Source organism: Ictidomys tridecemlineatus, chromosome 5 (assembly GCF_052094955.1).
Source record: "Ictidomys tridecemlineatus isolate mIctTri1 chromosome 5, mIctTri1.hap1, whole genome shotgun sequence".
NCBI classification, from domain to species: Eukaryota; Metazoa; Chordata; class Mammalia; order Rodentia; family Sciuridae; genus Ictidomys; species Ictidomys tridecemlineatus.
Window position 1 is genome coordinate 195,372,662 of NC_135481.1, and position 22,190 is coordinate 195,394,851.

The 22,190-nt window shown below is 50.8% G+C and overlaps 1 protein-coding gene and 1 long non-coding RNA gene across 35 annotated transcripts in view; one reads left to right on the forward strand and one right to left on the reverse strand.

The window, feature by feature from the left end:
• Positions 1–10,351: 10,351 nt before the first annotated feature.
• Positions 10,352–22,190, forward strand: part of Zmynd8 (zinc finger MYND-type containing 8) — a 97,764-nt gene continuing 85,925 nt past the window's right edge. For 16 of the 34 annotated variants that reach the window (XM_078051987.1, XM_078051991.1, XM_078051989.1 and 13 more), the window contains exons 1-2: positions 14,533–14,741; positions 19,745–19,815. In XM_078051987.1, coding sequence (XP_077908113.1) covers positions 14,533–14,741; positions 19,745–19,815 — 280 coding nt within the window. Of the gene's footprint in view, positions 10,570–10,777; positions 11,011–11,198; positions 11,511–12,172; positions 12,244–12,659; positions 13,542–13,788; positions 13,871–14,532; positions 14,742–15,813; positions 15,902–19,744; positions 19,816–22,190 lie in introns of those variants that run through there. The other 18 variants (XM_078052004.1, XM_078052018.1, XM_078052016.1 and 15 more) reach the window with 15 other exon arrangements.
• On the reverse strand, positions 13,558–15,225 carry LOC144378197 (uncharacterized). Its single transcript, XR_013439865.1, has 3 exons — positions 14,888–15,225; positions 14,482–14,637; positions 13,558–13,975 (listed from the first exon to the last, which is right to left on the reverse strand). It is a non-coding gene; the product is annotated as an uncharacterized LOC144378197 (long non-coding RNA).

A 22,190-nucleotide genomic window follows, 5' to 3' on the forward strand; every position in this document is an offset into this window, starting at 1 on the left:
TTGCTAAGGGGTTCAGACTAGTCTTGAACTTGTGATCCTCCTGCCTCGGCCTCCAAGGTAGCTGGGATTTTACAGGGGTGCCCCACAGGCCCTGGCTGCACAAATCTTTATTGAGCAACTACCATACCCCAGGCACCGTGCCACCCTGGGGAGCTCTGGTCATTGGGGTACACAAAATCTGTGCCTTTGTACCCAGATCTGAAGTAAGTAAAGGAGTGTGCTCAGGGAGTTTGCTAAGTCTTAAGAGGGAAACATAGAGATGCCTCCAAAACTGAGGGAGTTAATGTCCAGAGGTGGTCAGGACAGGACTCTGGAAGAGATGGTATTTGCGGTGGGGCCTGAGCCAAGCCGAGTCCTCCTGTGAATGGAGGAGTTCTAGGAGCTGGGGGCCGCGTGCGCCCAGGACTGAGGTGGAAACCCAGCCTGCAGACAGGGAGGGTGAGGGCTGGGTGGGGAGCCAGGCTGGGTGAACAGAGGAGGGAGGGAGCTGCCCAGGCGGGTCTGCCGCCCTATTCAGGGCCCTCTGTAGAGTGGCCGGATTTTCTCCAAACAAGAGGGTTGTAAATGTTTTTGTAAATGGCCCCATAGTTAAATATTTTAGATGTTCTGGGCCAGCTGTGGCCTCTGGGTAGGAACTTGACCTCCCACAAAGGCAGCCATCAACGCATCAGCATATGGGGCTGCCTTCTGATAAAACTTTATTTTTGGACACCAAACTTTGAATTTCATGTAATTCATGCATTCCACAAATTATTTTTATTTTTGACCAATTTAAAATGTAAGAAAACTTTTTTAGCTCAAGGACCCAACCGAAACAGGCGGTGGGTGGTGGAGACTGGGTGGTGGAGACAGAGCTCAGTGGTGGAGAGCTTGCTTCATGTGTGGGAGGCCCTGGGTTCGAGGTTCAGCCCCCAGCACAAGGTGGGGGGGCACAAACAGAAACAGCTGGGGGGGTTGGCTGAGGGGGTCCATGGCCCAGTTATTTTATTTTTTTAAATTATTTTAGATGTGGATGGACCTCCATTTTATTCATTTATTTATATGCAGTGCTGAGAATCAAACCCGGGGCCTCACACACGTTAGGCAAGTGCTCTGCCCCTGAGCTCCAGCCCAGCCCCCAGGGCCCAGTTCTGAGCAGGAAAGGAAAGGATGTGATTAGTGATGGGAAAGGTGGAAGGGGAAGAGCCGGGCACCCCGTGCACAGGGCTGAATTCCCGTAGGACACAGGGAGGGGGCTGCTGGAGGGCCCCAGGCCGCGGGAAGGCACGGTTCCACTCAAGGAAGTCTGGGGAGTGAAATACAAATATCTACAAATCTTAGGTGTCCAAGAAAGATACAAATGTCTGCCTGAAATTACAGCGACTCAGGAGACTGAGGCAGAGGATTGCAAGTTTGAGGCCAGCCTGGGCAGCCTGGGGGACCCTGCAGCTCAGTGGTAGAGAGCCCCTGGGTTCAAACCCCAGTACCGGAGGGGGAGAAAGAAAGAAATGATGGGGCTGGGGTCATGGCTCAGTGGTGGAGCGCTTGCCCAGCATGCATGAGGCACTGGGTTCAATCCCCGGGTCCACATAAAAACAAAATAAAGGTATTGTGTCCATCTACAGCTAAAAGAAAAATATATTTTAAAAAAAGAAAGAAATGAAGGAAGGGCCTCCAATTGTGCAAAATCCTCATAACGAAACAACTTCCCAAAGCAGCTGGGACCACGGGGTACCCCACCACACTCAGCTAAAACTTGCTTTACTTTCTTCTTTTTGGTGGTAAAGGGGATGGAACTCAGGGCCTTGCACAGGTCAGGCAAGGGCTCTGCCCCTGTGCTGTAATCTTTTAGATTTTTTTCTTTTGAAAGGAGATGTCACTAAGTTGCTGAGGCTGGCCTGAACTGGCAGTCCTCCTTCCTCAGCCTCCCCAGCTGCTGGGATGACAGGCGTGTGCCGCCATGCCCGGCCCAACCTGTGGTTTTTCATGCAGCCTGTTGTTGACCAGGCAGATGAATCAGCGCCTCCCTGTTCCTCACGGCTGAGAGATGTTCCATCCCGGGGACTTCACCCATTTTGTCAATCACTGGTCACTTGATGGACATTTGGGTTGTTTTCACCCCTGGGCTCTTGTGGATAGTGCTGCTCACAGGAGGCTCCGAGCAAGCAGGTGACATTGGCTTGTGACCAGGGTGCCTGGGCCATCGTGTGGGCAAGAGGCCAGTGAGAAAGAACAGAGCTCCCAGCCTTGACTCCAGAAGGTCCCGTGGGTGTGGGATCTATCAGGGAACTGGAGCAGCGTCCCACCGCCCCCAGCGGGTGGTGGGGGTGGCTCAGTCCCTGGGGGAGCAGGACTCTGGCCCCGGTGCAGCCAGGGGGAGTGGTGGAGATGGTGAAGGGCAAGTTCAGCCCACTCCAAGGCAGAGACCCTGGCCCTGCTGATCCTGTGCTCCAGGGCTGGGAGCACCAGGGGGTGGAGGAGGCTTGAAGCAGCCGTGGGAGGGGATCCTGCTGACCCAGCAGAGGAGCCAGGCCTGCTCCTGTCCCAGCAGCTACTCAAGCTTGGTCACACTGGCAGGGCTACGTGCCTGGGGGTGAGGGACAGGAACTACGTGGCCCTGTAGATGAGAAATCAGGAAAGGCTGTCTAGACCTGGGACTGGAGAGAGGAGCTATTTCCTCTGGTGGAGTCCTGAGGGAACCCTGTGCTGTGTGTCATCCCTGGGAAAGGGGGAGAGCAGAGGGGGAGGGGCAGGAAAGTCAGCTTCCAGGGGAGAGTCCTGGTGTCATTTAATTGGTGGAGAATTGCCGGAGGGTTTATTTATCTATTATCTATCTATCTATCTATTTATTTATTTTGTGGTGCTGAGGATTGAACCTTGGGCATGCAAGACAAGCACTCTACCCACTGAGCCACACCCCCAGCCCCCCTTTTTATTAGACAGCAGTGAAAGTGACTGTAGCCACGGTCACCCTCTCGTCCGTGCAGCCCTGTGAGCTAACCAGGAGGCGCGCTTCCGACCTTGCTGATGCAGAGCGGTACCAGGTAGTTATGGAAGTTACCTGGATCCGTGCAGCCGGAGGGTGAAGAGCCACGGTCAACCCTGCGTGCAGCTCGCTCCCGTGTGGACATGTCTTAATTATCTTTTTATGGGGATTTCATCTGGATGGACCCGACATGGAGGAGAGTGAGGGTCGATGGGAAGGAGAACATTCTGGAAGTTTTTGAGTCTGAGGAATGGGGGATGGTGGAGGAAACGGTGATCTTGTGTCTGATCACGTCTCCATGCTCAGGCCCTCTGCACCTCTCCCTGATGCCACTTGGGCCTTTTTGTTCCTCTGACATCAAGCTCAGGCCTCAGGGCCTTTGGGGGCTGCTCCTGCCTTCAGCGCCAGTGTCAAAGCCTCACTTGAACTTCCCCCACCTGCCTGAGGTCCATCCTGCCCACCTGCTCCCATGTCTCGTCCCTCTGCCTGTTTACAGCAAAGGATTTGAGTTTTTCTTTTATTTGTTTATTTTTTAATTGAACCCGGGGAACTTTAATGGTGATCCCTGTACCCAGTCTTTTTAATGTTCTATTTTGAGACATGGTCTTTCTAAGTCACTTAGGGCCTCGCTAAATTGCTGAGGTTGGCTTTGAACTCATGATCCTCCTGCCTTGGCATCCTTAGTTGCTGGGATTACAGGTGTGCACCACCACGCCTGGTTCAATGTGACGTTTATGTTATTCATGTACCGGTTGCTTCCTCTGATCAGCTGTGGGCTCCTTCAAAACAGAAGCTACAGACAAGAAGTCAGCGTTAGCAGGGCGCAGTGGCACTCACCTGTGATCCCAGTGGCTCTGGAGGCTGAGGCAGGAGGATTGTGAGTTCAAAGCCAGCCTCAGCAACTGTGAGGCACTAAGCAACTCAGTGAGACCCTGTCTCTAAATAAAATACAAAATAGGGCTGGGGAGGTGGTTCAGTGGTCGAGTGCCCCTGGAGTTCAATCCCCAGTACCCTTACCCCAATAAAAAAGAAGGGCTGGGGATAGCCCAGTGGTAAAGTGTCCCTGGGCTTAATCCCTAGTACCACCAAAAAAAAAAAAAAAAAAGAAGAAGAAATAAAAGCACTGTTTATGTGTTTTGTGTTTATGAATGAGGGAACTAGTAAGATGTTACATCTGATCTAAAGATGGATTTAAAGTATTGCACATATAAGGATGTGGATAAATTTACAAGGAGATGCAAAAACTGGCAATAATTAGTTGCATTCCAAGGAACTAAATTTGCATGTCTAAGGACAAGAATCACTTCTACAACTCACAGTAATAGCTCAAAAACAATGAAGGGGAGCTGTGACTTGGTGGTTGAGTGCCTGTGAGGCCCTGGGGGGAGGATCAGCACCCCCAGCACCAAACAAAAAGAAAAAAAAAAAGAAAGAAAAGTGCAGATAAAACTGAACCACACGCTGATCTTTGTTTTGGTCAATTTACAATTTACCCAATGTTGAATTTACTAATTTATAGTGAACAGAGTAACACATTTATGCAGTTGAAATGCAAAAGGTGGAAAAAGATGTGATGGCTGGGCCTGGGGCTGGGGCTCAGAGGCAGCGCTGACCTGGCACGCAGGAGGCCCTGGGCTCCATCCTCAGCACCAGTAAAATAAAGGTATAGATCCACCTACAACTAAAAAGTAATGTTAAAAAAAAAAAAAAAAAGAAAGAAAAGGGTGTGGTGGTGAAAAGTGCCCCATCCCTCACCTGTCACCCCGACTCCTGGATGCAACCATTGTTAGCAGGTTTTTTTGTTTGTTTGTATTTGGTACCAGGGACTGACCCCAGGGGTGCTTCACCACTGAGCCACAACCCCAGTGCCATCCCCCTACCCCTGGTTTTTTTTTTGTTTTTTTTTTTGATTTAGAGACAGGGTATCGCTGAGTTGCTGAGGATGGCTTTGTGTTAGCAGTTTTAAGTGTGCTTCTGAGAAGAGACAATGCATCATCAGCGAATACATTACACACACGCACACAAACACACACACGCACACACACATGCACACACACGCGCACACACATGCACACACACGCGCACACATGCATAGTTGTCTTTAAAAAAAAAAAAAACCAGCCGGGAGTGGTGACTCACACCTACAACCCCAGTTACTCAGGAAGCTGAGACAGGAGGGTCTCGTGTCAAGGTAGCCTGGGCAATTCAGTAAGACTGTCTCAAAATAAAAGTTTTAAAAAGGCTGCGAAAGAGTTCAGTGATAGAGCACTAGCCTGGCATGTGGGAGGCTGGCCTTGATCTTGCAGTCCTCCCGCTCATCTCTAGCAGCCAGGATCACAGGCATGGACCACTGCGCCTGCGTAGCAGATTCTTGTTCCACGGCTGGCTGCGTAGTGTCCTGTTGGGTGGCAGGATGGACGGCATCTGTTCAAGCGGCCTCTTAGTCGTGCTGTGGAAGTAGTGTGTCAGTAGCTCCTACCTCAGTTTCCTCATTCAGGAAATGGGGTTGATGATTATTCTGGTGCCCAGCTCATAGAGATGTGAGGCTCCAAGGGTTGGTCATGTCCCAGTTGGAAACAGTGCCTGGAGCAGCGCCAGCCTCGTAACATGCCAGCTCTCCCTGCTTATCATTTTCCCCTTCGGAAAGGTCAAGGTGAAAGGAGGAAGGAGACAGTGGGTGTCACTGTTGCTCCCACTGTGCAGATGAGGACATCAAGGCAGAGAACCCTACACCTCCAGCAAAGTCTCGCAGCTGGCAGCTGGGGCACCTGGGATCCAGAGCCAGACCGCACACCCCGCCGCACACCCTCCGCCGTGTAGCTCTGCCTCTTGATGTGGGGAAGAGAGGAAGAAGATTCAGGGAGCAATAGAGACGGGGCCCAGGGGGCTGGCTGCTGGGCTCAGCTCAGACGGAAAAGCCTCTGCAGAACATGGGGAGATGATGCTCGGGGCCGGGGCCGGGGAATCCTCTCTGAAGCAGGAAGGAAGAGGTGGCTAAGGCCAAGGGAAGGCTTAGGAGAGGAAGCCTGCTGAGAGGGGGTCTGGGGAAGTGAGGATGGGTCCTGGAGGAAGTGCAGAAGCCCCAGAGAGGGAGGGAGGAAGAACCCAAGGACCTTCACCTTGGAAGTGGTTGGAGCGGAGCGAGCCCAGGGAAGGTGGGGCAGGTGGACATCAGAGATGGGAGGGGCCTTGGCAGGTGAGGCCGAGGCAGGCCAGTTTCAGGACTTGGGCTGCCACTGGGAAGGTGACTCTGAACTCAGGAGGGACAGATCTGATTTATGTGTGCAGGGGTTGCCTGTGACAGCACTGGCAAGGGCAGAGCCGGGGGCTCAGGCAGAGGCTGTTTGGGGCCATCCAGGGCAGATGGCAGGGACAGAGCTCTAATCCACAGCGGCCACCAGTGTTTGGCTCCCACTGAAGAGTTCGGACCATGCTCTTCCTTGAAGCCCCCTGACAGTGCAGTCTCCCAGCCTCGGTGGTGCCTGTGCTGGGGACTGGCAGGTGCTCTGGGTGGGGCAGTGTAGCCTGCTGCAGGATTCCCTCCTTCTCTAACTTTCCTCCTTCCTTCCTGCACTGGGGCTTGAACCCACGGCCTCCTGCTACCCCCAACCACCTCCTAGGATGTTTGGCAGGAGCCATGGACTACATCCTAGGTGCACCTGCTCTCCATCCCTTCCATGTGACACCCCAAAGTGTCTCCAGATATTGCCAAATGTCCCTTGGGAGGCAAAATCCACCCCCCCCCCCAGAGAGAGACAATCCGCTGTGGCTGTTAGGAGACAGTGGCCACTCCTCGCCTGCCTGCTGGAGGCTTTATTTTGTCCCTGCACCTCACACCTTGCCTTCTGGTGCGGGGCCATCTGCCTGATGGGGCATAGCCAGTCCCTCCACCGTCTGCCCTTTGTACCAACCAGGCCCTCCCTGCCGCTAATCCTGCCAATTCCTCCTAGAAAGAAGTAAAAGCAAGCAAACAAACAAAAAACCCAACAAACAAACAAAACCTCCCCCCCCCCAGGGTAGATAGCTTCTCCCAGGGAGGGACAGGGCCTGGCTGCGGCTACCTGCTCTGGAGGTGAGCCTTTCTGTCCTCATGCCCGATGTTGGCCTGGATTCTCTTTGGCCCCAAAGGAACAAAACAAAACAAGATATTTCAAATACTCCCTGCCTCGGCCCTGTCCCTTTCGCATAGTGGACAAGCCTGCCGCAAGTTGGGGGCAGATAACTCCGAGTGGCTTCTCTTCAGAGGCAGCCACACTGGCTATCTCTGGGGATGCAGCCTGCCTGGGCTGCCGCTCCTGCTGCCCGCCTGGCTGCCTGCCAGCATGCGGGGGGGGGGGGGGAGAGCCGTTCGGCAAGGCCAGGCCTTGGCCAGCGAGGTGCCTGGGCAAGAGCTGGGGCCGGCCTCACTGCTGGGACACTGTCCCCCCCACCCCCTTCTCCCTGTCCCCTGGGAATATTAAGAGAGACACGTTTTAATCTATTTTTATTAGCTCATTGCTTATTAATATCACCAAGGAACCTACTTGTTTAGGCCTGTGCTGGCTTTTCTATCCAGAGGCAAATGGTTTCCCTTTCATTTAAGCCGAGGATTCCCAGCCCCAGCACAATGGGCCTTTTGGATCCGATCATTCCTAGTTGTGTGGGGGCTCTCCCGTGGACGCTAGGTATTCTGCAGTATCCCTGGCCTCCCACTACATGCTGGCTCTGCCCCCATCGCAGTGGTGATAGTCTAAAACTCTCCAGACATTGCCAAAGACCCCCACCCTGCTCCCCCAGGTGGTGGGCAAAATCGCCCCTGGCTGAGAACCATGGATTTGGAGAAATGTAAAAGGCGCATTTTGGAGATGGTCAAGGGGAATCTCCTTGCTGGAGGTTCCTGGGGGAGGGGCGCTTTCTTGGCCCCAGTCAGTACTGAGGGGGGTGGATGAGTCTAATGTAGAGCTTCACCCAGTTCCTTTGGGGTAAAGCACAAGGGGCATCTCCAGGGGTGAACCTCCTGAAAGAAAGCTCAGGTGTTGCATTTGATGTTGGGAGAATCGAACCTTTTGTTCCTGCTGAGCTTGGTTTAGCTCTGCTTTTGAGTCTAGAGGCAGGGCAAGGTAGGGATATGAGGTCATAGTTGGGTTGGAAGTCTGAGTGACAGCAGTTGCTAGCTGTGTGACGCAGGGTAGCTCATTTACCTCTCTGGGCCCACTTCCAGGTTCCTAACAAGGCTCCTTCCTTCATGGAATCAGTCTGTGCAACACTCATTTAATAGTCACCGCACTCGGGCTTTAAGAAGGGATAGAAAGGGGTCTCCAGGTTGAGGCCTGCAACATTTGGCTTTCTTTATTTCCTGTGTCTTAGCCACATTTCACCAAGTCCAGGAATGACCCTTAGCAGGCCGGGCCTGGCTTCCTCTTCAACCCGCATCCCTCCCAGGATTCCATCTGCCACCATAGCTTTGTCTCGGTCCCCAGCCGAGCTGTCGTTTTCCAGATAACCTCAGACCTACCCGAATGCCAGCAGCATTCCTCCAATGGGGCTGAGCTGCCAGAATAAGCCAGCAGCTTCCTGCTCTTTGCCCCAGAAAACATTTCAAGTGATCAAGTGATGGGGAGAGGGCGGAGGGCGGGGGGAGGATGCGGCAGCTGCTTATGCAACAAGCTTTAATCCAGGGTTAAAATCCTCCACGCGCACCCGCGGCCGCTTTCATTTCCTCATCGGGTCTTGGAAGTTAGCTGCACATCAGATCCGCCACCAGCCCCGCCATCCTGTTGGTTCCCCCAAAAGCAGCACCCGCAGAAACCGTGTTCCCAGTGGGATGGTGGAGGGCTGCCGCCCGCACAGCCAGGAGAGCACAGCTCCACGGCTCAGGCCTCTGCCATTTGTCCCTGGAAGTTCCCCTCCCCAGGAAGAGCCGGCTTCTCCCTTCTGGCAAGGCCTCTGCCTGTTGCACTGGGTGCTGGATCTTTGTCAGCCCAAGTGGCTACATCTCAGCCTCAGCAACCTAAAACAACGAAAACCTGTCCCTTTTCAAAAGCCTGGGCCTTGTCCTACAGTACAGTGTGTTTGGATCCCCGGCCAGATCCTGATTCTAAGATTCCCAGCCAGGAAGAATTTACACACCCGCTCTAGGCACCGCTGGGGGCGGGGGCAGGGAGAGCAAGCAATCTGCTCTTGGTTTTCTTTGTGGGATGGTGTGGGACCAGAAAGTCCACAAGTCCTCTTTTCCGAAGGAGTGGAGTCTTCAGGGTAGCTAGTAAAGAAAGGCACTTATTTACCTTTTGTTGTTCCGGCTTGCATTTTTAAAAAAACAAGTATTTTTAAGCACCTGATTGTTTAAAAACAAAATAAATGCAGAAAAAGAAAGCCTCCTTGAACATTTTTAAGATCCACTTGGATTTGCCTTTCCTTTGCCTTCTCCACAAAGGCAGCTTTAGGAAGAAACAGGCTCTGGCCTCCTAACACTATGGAGATGGGTGGAATTATAAGCAGCTCGGAAAAACTAGTTAATGTTTTACTGGGGAGCAGTGCCGTAGATGGGGCGCGGGAGGGGCCACCAAGTGTAGGTCTGTGTAGGTCTGTGTAGCTGTTGCATCCTCCTTCGGAGCCCAAAGAAGCCGGTCTCCGTGGACATAAATTGAAGCAAGAATCTTTATGAAGCTCTTGGGATTTGTGTGCCACTGAGGAGGGCCCAGTTCCCTAGAACACACTTCAGGGAGGAGTGGCGGGAAGGGCTAACCTGGGTGTGCGGGCCCCACTGTAATAAGGGTGCCTGTTTCCCGGCCGGGTTTGACATCTTTCTTTCTCCCTCTGGATTTAAATGGCTTCTCAGACTGAGAGGCAGACTGCCTGTGCCCTGGATTCAGAAGGTACACGCCTCCTCGGGAAGCAGAGGCGAGAGACAGCGGCTCTCTCTCTCTCTCTTTCTGCATCTGCCCGGCGAGCTGCAGCTGGTACTTTTCCACAGGCCTTTTCTGCGATCTCAGGGCCTCGTTTTTTCCCAGCCAGACCCAGAGTCCGAGAGAGGGTTAACAGGCAGGAAGCTGCAGCCATAGCAGACTAATACGGAAGTCAGATTTTTGTTTAACTGACAGGTTTAGCAGGCCTCAGGGGTGGGGGAGGGGGCTGGAGGGGAAGGGAAGTTAGTAGGTGGAGGCCTGTGGCCTGCTAGGAACGGATTTGGCTTTTCTTAGGGTAAGCAGGAGAGGGCCCCCCCCTTGGCAGCTTGGCAGGGAGGCAGGAACCATTTTGCTCTTCCTTTGAGGACTGACCGAGGGGGGCCAGAGGTTAGACTGTGGCCTGGCCGGCAGTGGCTCCCGGGCCTGCTTTTCCAGGAGGCCTTTTGACAATGACTGTGCAGACCTGACCACGCGCCCCTGCTCCCCTCCTCCCCGCAGTGGCCGGTGCTGTCTTGGGAGAAGCCCCGCGGCCTGGGGCTGGTTCCTGGGGCTGGCACCAGAGCTGCTCTGAGGCCTCCCTGCAGCCCTTCTCCTGTCCCTCTGGGCGTTTCCCGGGCTCCTCGCTCTGCTCAGCATTCCCCCTGGAGAACCACTCTGCCGGCTCGCCGAGGAGCAGGGCCGGCCTTTCTCCTGAGGAGCAGGCCAGGGCCGTGGGGCCAGGTGAGGGTGAGCCCTTCCAGCCCACCCCAGACGGCCTTCCCCGTGGCCTCGGGCCTCGGGCTCTGCAGGAGCAGGTCAGGCTGGCCGCACTGGTTCGCCAGTGCCGGGGGACCCAGCCAGGGTGTGGGAGAAGTGCGTGCGGGGGCCGCTTTCTCAAGTTTTCCTTGCCGCAGAAGGCCTAGCTGAGCCTGTCTTTTTCTATGCACAGGATGGCTCTGGCTCACCCGAGCCTCACAAAGATAATCGCTCAGGAAGTGTTTCAGCCAATCCGGGGCCGCTTTACACTCCGATTGGCCGGCGCAGCCAATCGGGGGTGAGCTTTTATTAGGCGGCCAGATCATCAGCCGAAGTGCCAAACCCTTTTTCTGTGAGAACTAGGAGCCTGTCCTCCATGTTTTATAAGTATTGACATTACACAGTGTTAACAATGCATCCACAGAGGTAAGCTCGGCTTTTTAACCATCTTTTTCCCCCTCCCTCTGAGACATCCGAGTTGTGGGCGAGCAGTGTGACTTCTCTGTGGCTGGCTGTGCCACACTCACCCCAGAGCACTTAGGTTAACTTGGAACTGTTTAGAGAGATTTTTTTTCCTCCTTTTTTTTTTTTTTTTTTTTTTTTTTTGCTTTCTTGGGTCACATGGCTGAGTAGCCATTAGCCATAGCTTGGTTTTGCAACCTGGCCAGGGCCTGGCACACCTTTGCCTCCACCAGGGCATGGTGTTTCTGGAATAGTTTGAAGCTAGACCCTGGTATGCCAAGAGAGGAGCTTTCTTTCCCTTTTTTTTTCCCCCTCCTTTCCCTCCCTTCCCCTCTCCTTCTCTCCTGAGCAGTTTCCCCTGCACTATTGTCTTCTCTTGGGTCACATGCCTGCTGGGGGAAGAAAATGGAAGGTGAACACGCAGGCTTCTCTCCAAGGAGCGCTCATGGCAGACAGCAGAGCAGGCAAGTTTGCCTTCCCAGAGAGGTTCTGGGAAGGCTGGACTAAGTTCTGACAAGAGAGGCCGTGCGCTGGAAAGAGAGCCCAGCCCTCAGCAGAGCAGCCAGGAGCCAGGGTAGCTCTGGGCCTAGGTGGGTGGCGGGTGCGTGCCTCCTCTTTCTCTTCCTCTCCAGAGCTTCTCCCTTGAAACTACATTGTTCAGCCTTTGCTCCTGACTTAGCTTGATAACAGAGTGTTCTGCAAACCAGCCTACAGCCAGCAAATGTTTCTGAAAGTGTTTGCTAGGCTCTGGAGGAAGTTTTTGGAGTAGGGATAGGGTTTGGGGGGCGGGGTGGGGGGTGGGAGAATCTTGGACAACATCCTGCTTAAAAAAAAAAAAAAAGAAAGAAAGAAAATCTGGGAGGACCCTGAAGCCCTGAGCTTTCTACTCTTGCATGATTTTCAATGAACTAATGTATCTTTTATCTTTGTTTTCAATTTTTCCCTTGTTTTAAACATTGTATCATCCTCTGTGCTCCTGTATGATAGAGTGCAGAGGAAATAAAATCATGTTTGTGGCTCCTGACAGCATTCCCTATCCAGTTGTTGGGTTGTATTGTTGTGGTGCTGGTGTGTGTTTTTAATAATACCATGTAACTGTTTAAAAACAATTTCGTTTTTGATCAAGTCCCAAATCTGCCAGGCTGTTCTCTCTTCCTAACTGTGGAAAAATGAGACGGTTACTTGAACATTTGTTGGGTAAGTAAAGCAATCCATTTCCTCTGTGACCATGTAGCCAGAGTTTTTGTGAACATTTGGGGTCTGTTTGGAAGAGGGGGTCTTGGCTATAGCAGCTGGGGGCTTCATTAGCAGGAACAAAATAAGAGCTTTTATAAAGAGAGTTTGGAGTTTAGGTGACTGTTTGAATCCACTGTTTTTCCTGATAACCTGCAGCTAGGAGGGAAGATTTCACTTCCTGTTTACCCTCAGCCAGGGGAGAAATGTTCAGGGCATCCTCTCTTGCTTCTTTCTACACCTTTAACTGGGTTTGTTTGGATCTTAGGACTCTGGGTAGGAGGTCTGCTTGTTGTTAGTTAATGCAACTGCTTGTTCTTAGAGTCACAGAGCCCTACAAACATGGGGGGCGGGGAGCTAACTGGTGGTGTGCGTGTGGGGGTGGGGGTGTCAGTACTTAGTTTTAGGGTTACTTATTGCAAAATCCCATCCACCACCAAACTTGATTTCATTCAGGACTCAACTGACCAACAGAGTTGGCCTTTTTCCATGCCTGACCCACACATCTGTAAGCATGCTGGCCTGACTTGGCTTTATTTGTCTTTTTCTACTTTTCCCCTGATCTCTGGATGCTGTAGCTAGGATTTAAAAGTGAAAAAAAAAAAAAAGTCAACTTTTGCTTAGCGTTACCTTTAGAATTCCCTTGGAAATTCATTCCATACATTTCCAGCTAGGAGACCAATTCAGCAGGATTTTAAGTGCTAGAAATATATTCAGTATCTGTGTTATGCCAACTTGATGAAGTCAGTTAATCTTTTTTTTCTTTTTAAAGTAGTGTCCAGCCTCCCAACTTTTGACACCAGTTGGATGAAGGTGCATTGAATAAGGAGAAATGCACCAGATTCTAAGTTGAAGTCTAAGGTGGACCAGTATGTTAGAGTCAAAGCGCAGAGGGTGGTGATATTTTATATGGAACAGCCCCCCCCCCCCAACTGAAGTTCAGACACTTAGCTATTTTCTTTGTTCTTATCTCCTTGCTCTAAATGGAAATTTCATATTGAGCTTCTCGTGGTCTCCCTAGAAGCAATATCTAATCACAAGACGCCTGGTTTGGTGCCTTCAGTGTTTGCATAATATTTTGTTTGTTGGGCTGCAAGGAGACTTAAGGGCAGAGCATTTGTCCTCTAAAAGCTTGCATTAAAATGGCTCCCACAGGTTTGGAAAGCTAAGACCTGTTTTCAAGTGTGCTGCTCCAGCACCTTCCCAGCCCTGGATCAAGCTGGTCACTTTTCCTCTGGTACTGTGGCCATCACCAAGCACGGGTCAGTAAAAAGTTAATTGCTTTTCAAAGTAGCCTTTATTTCCCAGTTCCTAAAGGGAAGGAATGTCTGCATTGCAGCAGGACGAGGTAGAGACAGCAGTGTGGGCCCACGGAGCAGCCCAATGGGCTTCCTCTCTCTGGCTCTTGAACCAATAGACTGGGAGGAAAGGTTAAAGATTGACAGTTGCAGTGGCCGGACTGAGAAGGGGTGTTCTGGAAATTTCTACTACCATCTTTGTTCCTTTCAGGAAAAGCAGCTCCCCAGGCTGAAGAGTCCTACATTCCACTCCTCGGGCCTCCCCCTTCCTCCCCCCTGCTTCTCTCATCAAGGTAGAATGTTCTTCTGCCACATTGGTAAATTGCAGAGGGAGGAACAGAATGATGGGCTGTTTTCCTTTTTCCTTCTGCCTCCTCGGTCCCCAAAGAGGATGACAGCTGCAAGGAACAAACACAGACACACTGGAGCTTTTGATTCCTTTTTTTTTTTTTCCCCCTCCAAGACCCTCCAGGATGGATGCACTTTCTGCTTTGGGAAATTAAGTGGTATTCACGTGGGGGAGGGGGAGGGGGAAGCAGTGGCTTTTATTAGCTCCAGAAAATGGTCAGTGTTCAGTCTGTAACTAGGAATTAATTATATATAATCACTCAGTAAACTTTCTTCAGAGTTTTTCTAATTGCTGAGCATGAACATAGTGAGGCCGTTGGAGCCAAGTCCAGCTACTTTTATAATTAACAGCTCAAAGATTTGAGTCAGAAAGAAAGAAACAATGAGGGCCTCTTGGTTATAAATTAGGGATGAAAACAATAGTTATTTTCCTTTCTTTCTTGTAACCCCTTTTCTTTTAAACAAAACATCCCCCTTTTCTTTCCCTGGGGAGAGCCAGTAGGGATCTCAGAAGTAGAAGACCGAGTCACTCTTTAGAAAGCTGGGTGACAGTAACCTAGCAAATCCTGCAGGCAGGGGTGGGTTTTGGAACGACCAGCCACTTCCAATGGGTGACCTTCTTTGTTTCTTGGGCCTTCTCTCCCCTTCTCTCCTCTGGCAGAGGCAGCCAAACATTTGTCAGCCCTGGATCTTGTTTTGCCTCTGGTTGACCCTGAAAAGAAAGATACATTCAAGGGGGCCTTCCCCACCCTGCAGCAGAGACCTGAAAGCCGGCCTGTTTGGAGGCCCCAAGTTGTTCTTAAAATGCACAAACAAGTAAGGATTCACCCTTGGCCTCAGGTTGCGGCACTGGGGCTGCCCTTCCCCCCCTGCTCTCCTTACAGACAAACAAGCAGGCGGTGGCCACTCCAGCTCTGCAGCCTGAGCCTGCCAGGCTGGCCCTCCCCATCGCGGTCACCTACCTACCGGCCGGCACTGAGCCAGGGCCCGTCCTCGCCCTGGCTTGGCCCTGGGCTCTGTGCCCTCTTTCTCCCATGGAGCAAAAAAGCAGTCACCTTGAAACTCCTCAGTTCCCAGCTCTGGAGGAATCCTGAGGCCAATTCTCAGACCTTAACAGTCAATGACATTATCCACCACGAGGCTGTTAGTTTGGCCTCTGAAAACGGGTTTTGCAAAACCTATTGTTCATTCTCAGGGCCCTGTTGGGGGTGGACAGAAACCTAATTTGTGAGTATCCTGATCCTTGGAGAGGGGAACGTGCGACTTGTGGTTGTCTCTCCTTGATGTTCACGTCTTAGGGGTGGCTCTGCAGAGGGCTGGGTGGATGGTGGCCGTTTTCAGGCTTATAAACAGCCTTTTAATTCTACCTTGGCCTCAGCCTGGGGCGCAGCCCTCCAGCTTAGCTCTCCAGATGCCTGCTGTTCCAGAAGCACTTTCATTTTACCTCACTTGCAGGGTGGATGCAGAGCTGGCCGCCCTGCACCGAGAAGGGGGAGTGGGCTTCTTCCCACCCCCACCCCGCCCCCACCCCCAGCCTGCTCCCTGGGAACATTTCCTGTTTGCACGGACACCTGTCTGTCTGCCAGTGTGATTCCTAACCTTCCACCCACCTCGTTCCAGGGCCAGAAGGCCCCATCCCAGAGCCTCCTGTGGAAGCTCAGAATCTGAAAGGGAAGGCTTTTCTCAGGAACCTGCGACTTCACAAACTCTCTCTCCCTGTCATTGCAGGTTCTTTTTTTTTTTTTTTTTTTTTAAGCTTCTAAACGTTGGGTTGTTGGTGTCCTTTGGTCGAGCTTCTCCTGGTTCTGATATTTAGGAAGGTGGCTTTGAAACTAGCAGGGCTGCTGAGACACAGGCTCAGCTATTGAACAAACTGCTACCATTTTAGCTTCAATCCAGGAATGAGGCAGTGTTGCCAGACGCCATTTTAAGAATCCTGCATAAATAGCTTAGCCACCGATGACGGCCTGTTTTAGGTGAGTGCTTATACAAAGCTGCTCTGCTAACCATTCCCTCCCCCTGCCAATTTAGAAAAAAATTAATTGCAGATTTTAGGGAAGCATGTTTTTTTTTTTTTTTTTTTAAATTTGGATGTTCACTGTTTTGTGTTCTAGAAGAGGAAGATGTTCTGCCTTGGGGATTAAACATTTCTTACAGCCTGGACCATTTTGGGATTTTGAATGAAAGTAAAAAAGCCAAGAAAAGTCCTGTCGAATGATGCATGATTCTTGAATCGCCGTGTGATGAGCCTCCTCTGAGAACCAGGGTCTTGTGCATGCTGGTTATATATTCTAGATGGGTTAGAGATTGTTGGTTAAAAGTCAAATAGAAAGGGCACTTAGGGAAAAGAAATATCTGGGCATTGTGTATCTAGGCATTTTTTTTCTGTCAAACCTGGATGCTTTTTCTTCTCTCTCTCTCTCTCTCTCTCTCTCTCTCTCTCTCTCTCTTTGGAAGTGTGGAAGGGATGAGATTCCTGGGAATTACGGACCAGCCCTGAGCCCTTCTGAGTCCTCAGAATTAATAACCAGAAGGCTTAAAGCATCCTGGAGGTGTAGCAGTTCATCTGTAACTTTTAATTGCTCTCTTTTTTTTTTTTCTTTCAGTGCATGCAGGTTCAGAAGTAAGCGCAGACTTTTCTTGATTTGGCATTGGGGGGAAAGCTTTTATTCTTTTGGGGGTCAGGGTGGGGGATGGTCTTCGTTGTGTTTGTAGGTGCTGTTCTTCTTCCTTCTTTGAATTGCCTGGACTGTATCAGTTTGTGAAATCCACAGGCAAGTGACTTGGGTAAATGTGAGTGCCAAAGGTGGTGGTGGTGGTGGTGGCCGCGGCTACAGTGATGTATACAACTAGTTGATGGTGGATTTTCCTATGGGGCTGTGGGGTGGCTTTCAGCTAATCTCACCCTTTTCTTTTAGCGGCCCCCAGTCTCCCCAATAGACCTTTAAAAAAAGAAAAGGCATGGCAGTTTGAAACCAGGACTTGTCCTTCCTTTGTTTTTGATTTAAATGATCAGGTTGCAGGAAGCTAGCAGAGATGGAAGGAGAGAAGCTATGTATTTTCTAAGACTTAATGTGTTAATGGCAGAAGTTCAAAGCATCTCTCCAGATGCAGCTGCCTTTTCTTTTTAACAAATATTTGCCTGTTTTTCCCCCAAATGACCTAACAGTTCTTAAACCTAAGTTGACTAAGATCTGTTGGGCATCCAGATAGATACAAATCTTTTCTCATCACCTCTTTTGATGCAATAGTTATGCCCCCCCAACACACCAGTACTTAACACTAAAAAAAAAAAAAAAAAAAAAAAAAAAAAAAAACAACAACAACAAAAAAACCCCTGAGATCAGCGGTGTAGAAAAAAAAAAGGAAGTCTCTTTAGATGTGGCTATTGGAAATGACTAATTGTGCATTCTGGTCTCTGCTTTTGTAAATGAAGTTTTTTCCCCCTTTTAATGCATAGGCACTGCAATTTCCTTTAGTCAAATATAAGTGTGTGTGTGTGTGTGTGTGTGTGTGTGTGTGTGTGTGTGCGTGCACGCGCGCATGTGCCTGGGCATGGATGTGCACGGGTTTCTTTTGAAAGGATGGCTTGCTCATCTGTGAAAAAGATGGTTTTCTCAAACCGTTGTGCTTGAAATCCTGGGCTAGGGCTGGTGGTGCTGTTGCTGAAGTTAGGTGATCTTGGTGCCCACTTACAATACTTGGAAGGATAAAACAGCTCAACTTTCCCCCCCTCTCTTTTGCTCCAGAATTGATTATCTTAAACTCAGCAGCAAACAGCTACCCCATAACTAGTTTGCATTTCTTAGCCTCTCAGCAGCATTCCTGCCTCAAGTATTCAGCTCCTCCAGGCTGTTACAAGCCAAATAATTGTTCTCTTGAATGCCTTCCTCCTCCATGATCAATACACCTTTGAATGTTTTCATCGCAGCAGAAATCCTTCAAGTGGGTTCTGGGGCTCTGTTATGCCTAATTGTTGCTTTCACCACTGTACGTTGTAGTTGGAGCCCAGATTAGCGTTTTCTGCATCATTCAAAATATGGGATCGGTTTCAAGAAGTTTAGGATTTCACAGACCTCTTGCTAGAGAGGGAAACCAAATTCTAGTTGCTAGAAAGATCAAGGTTGCTCTTTAACCTTTTGAAGTTAACCATCCACCCATCTCTGAGAGCAGTGTGGGGCTTTTTGTTAAAATCTATTTCCAGTCACTCCAAGCAAGAACCAACCCAGCAGCACAACCCGTGTGTGTGTGTGTGTGTGTGTGTGTGTGTGTGTGTGTGTGTGTGCGCGCGCTCGATCCAGCGGTGTGTTGTGGGCTGAGATGTGTAGCTCTGAAGTTGGAGCAAAGGAGTCTTGGTACTAAAATCACCTTCGATCAGTCACCGTTGTGTTATTGTATGTTAGTGAGGTGTTTAAATTTAGCAGGCTGCTCTCTTCTGACGAAAACCATTTGTGACAACGTGTCAGTTGTTTCTTTGGTGATTTGTGTCACTGGCTTCTCTACAGATGCTGTGTAAATTAAGTTGTTAATGGGGTCCAATATCGGAATGCTAAATGTGTTAATATCCTGATTTAAACCCAGGCCAGCCTCCTCCTCCTCCTCTGCTGGGACTAGTTGCTGGAGGCCCGGAGCTCCTGTGATTTAACCCTGAGCTATCAACTTTTCCTTTCTGCCTGCCGCCCATCCTGAACTCTCCTCCCAGCAAACCTGGGGCTCTTCTGAACACATCTCCATCCTACACTGGGGTTCCAGGCCCAGGCCGCCTTTCTGGACTCTTTTTTGCCTTGTCACTGTCTCAGACGGCCCAACACAGACAGGACGTTCTTCTCTAGCCCTCTTCCTGCCCCGGCTTGAGTCTTCCCAATGGAAAATTCCAGCCCTGTCGGTTGGCGACGCACCTCTTGCTCCTTGTGGAGCTGTGGTCTGATGGAATCGCATTCTGAGTGGTGGCTGAGTGGAAAGTTCTAGCGCCTCCAGCCCTTCTTCACACCTGTAAACTCACGGCTTCACTTCTTCCCTGGGCTTGGCTTGGGAGGTGGTATGGGGGGGGGGGAGATCTGGAATGGCCCAAGTTCCAGCGGAGAGGGAGAGAAGGTTCTGGAAGACTTTCCAGCTAAAGGTGCTTGCTTACCTTCCTTCTCTTCCATCCCTGACTCTTGGCGGGATCTTTCCTCATTCCACTTTTGTGGGGGAGGATAATTAGTCCAGCTCCAGAGGGAGCCAAGCCCCCACCATGGAGGGGTGGGGGGTGCACAGACCCCAAATTTGTTGAGTGGATGCTGATTGATGGAATTGTTTCCCCACCAGCTCCTTCTTCTAGTCAGTCTGGGCATATTTCACTACTTTATAATTTAACTTGTATCTTTTTTTTTTTTTTCCTCCTTGTGTTCCTGCCTCATCAGAGAATTGTAAGATTTTTTTTGTGGGCGGGGGGCGGTCTGGGAAATACTCACTGCAGAGCTTAGAGATGAGAACTCTGGGAACTCTGCAAACCCTTCCCGCTGCCTGACTTTGAACCCAGTGCTGGCAGTGAGAAGCTTGTTGGTTTGAAGGCTGGGTTCTCAAGAGCCCAAAGGGGTAGGTTGTAATTGTGTATCCAAAAAGATCCGCTTCTTTGCATACCCAATAGCATGACAACTGGAATAGTAATTTTAAAGGAGCCCTTTAGGAATCTTAACACTGAAACCAGGTTTGTCCTTTCCCCTGAGGTGGAGAAGGAAGGGGCTGGTCTTACGGGTGGGCCGTGGCTAGGCTTCTCAGCGGCTGCCCCCAGCAGGTTCTAGCCCACCTAAACGTGAACATCATTTGCTCTATTTCAGCTTGGCTGAAGAGGAAATAAAAACAGAACAGGAGGTGGTAGAGGGCATGGATATTTCTACTCGCTCCAAAGGTGAGTAAAATTCTTGCATTATCTATTTCTGCACAAAGGAAGGAATGGGGGTTTCTTTTTATTGTTGGGGAGCCGTGAAGGGTGGCCCTCTGAGCTGGCATTGCAACAGTCCGTGAATTGTGACATGTGGACCCTTTGATGGCCGAACCTAACTTCTGGAGAAATCTTTGGATCGTTTTTCCCCCGCATGTATGCATAGGTGGACCTACTTGTCGGGAATTGTGCCGACATTAGGTTTTGGGCATGTGTTGGGCCTGGGGATGGGCAGCTGCTGCTGGCTTCCTGATTTTAGCAACAGGCCCCTTTGGGATCTCAGAAGTGGGATGAAGTTGGCCTGGTGCCTTGGGAAACGGTGGGCTTGGGTCAGAGAAGAGAAGGAAGAGCTGGGCTTTCTGGAATGCTGGGGCAGTGTTTGCTCTTAGGGCAAATCGTGGCCCATGAGGGCACGTCCAGTTTGTTGGCTCAGGGTGTGAGCGGACTCCTCCGCCGTGGCTGAGGGATTGGTCCTCCTCGGCTGGTCCATGAGACTCACAGGCCTCTGCAGAGGGAGCAGGGCCTCACTCCTTCCTCAGGGTGCTTTTAGAAGAGAGCTGCTGAGTTCTCTCAATGTCTGGTTGATGAAAATGCTTGTCCCAGCTGGGGATGTGGCTCAAGCAGTAGTGCGCTCACCTAGCATGCGTGTGCCCCGGGTTCGATCCTCAGTACCACATACAAACTAAGATGTTGTGTCCGCCAAATACTAAAAAATAAATATTAAAATTCTCTCCTACTCTTTAAAAAAAAAACAAATAAAAAAAAAAAAAGAAAATGCTTGTCCCTAGACTTAATGGCTGTACCAGTGTTTTATTCCTTTAGCACCTCCCTGAGTGCCTGCTCTGCCTGCAGGGAGGTGGGAGGGGCTGCAGAGAGGGCGCTTACAGATTATTCCAGAAGGACATTCTCATCTGGCCAGAGGATCACAACAAGTGACTCCCTAAAGACTCCTGAAACAACAACAGCAAAAAAAATGTTTTGAGGATTTTTATAAAGCAGCACATTGTCTGTCTGTCTGTCTGTCTGTCTGTCTCTCTCACACACACACACACACACACACACACACACACACTTATTTACTCATTTTTCGCAGTACTGGGGTGTGACCAGGGCCTTGTGCACGATAGACAAGCACTTGACCACTGGGCTGCACCCCCAGCTCTTTTTATTTTGGGACAGGGTATTTGCTAAGCTGCCCATGCTGGCCTTGAACTTGGCGATCCTCCTGCCTCAGCTTCCCTAGTGACTGATGACAGGTCAGCATGGCATTTTGGGCCCAGCTGCGGCTCAGATCACCAGCAAGGCCGGGCTGGCTGGGGGTGGCCTGTGCTGTGGAGCAGGAGAGGACGCAGCTCCTTCCCGTGCGGGGCCATCGGGTGCCATTGTTGGGGAGAGTCACGGAGTACCTCATGCAGAGGAAGTGCCTTCCCAGAGCCGTGTTTGGAGACAGTTGTGCCCCTCGCCTGCTTGTGGCTGGGTGCAGTGAGCCTAGAGAGGCGTGGTGGCCTTGTCCTTGCTCTGCTGCTTGCTGACTGTCTGACCTGCTGTTTTCTTATTGTGAAGGGTGCTGATTTTGAAACTACGGGTCCCTCTTCCCCCACAACTATAAAACTGGCACTGTGTCTGTGAAGAGCTTATGAAGGCTTGGCTCATACCTGGCGCCTTCTCCTGATGAATTCCTCTAATCTTTGTCTTTGTGGTGCAGGGCTTGCGCATGCTAGGCAGGTGCTTTGCCACCGAGCTCACCGCATCCCCTTTGATTTCTAATTAATTAATTAAATTATTATTTTTTTGTATCGGGGATTAAATCAGGGGTGCTCAGTTACTAAGCCACATCCCCAGCCCTTTTTAATATTTTATTTAGAGACAGGGTCTCGCTGAGTTGCTTAGGGTCTCATTAAGTTGCTGAAGCTGGCTTTGAACTCGAGATCCTCTTGCCTCAGCCTCCCAAGCTGTTGGGATTTCGTTGTTTTTTTTTTTTTAATTTTTTTTAATTTTGAGACAGAGTCTTGTTAAGTTTGAGCTTGTGACCCTCCTGCCTCAGCTTCCCGGGAGGCTGGGGTGGTAGGCGAGCGCCTTTGTGCTCAGCCGCCAGTCCCCTTCTGAGGTGGGAGCTGTCATTTCCGCTTGCAGATGAGGAACCTGAGGCTCCAGATGGAGGGGTCTCCTGGGCGGTCAGCAGCACAGCAGGACTGAACAGAGACTGGCTCCAAGGAGGTGTCTCCATCCTGGATGTGCCTGCCGTGGCCCGTGGACCCTCACGGTGACAGTCAGGGATCACCATCTAGAGCAGGCGCTGCCCTGCTCAGGCCCGTCTGCCTGTGGAGACGCCTCTTCTGGTC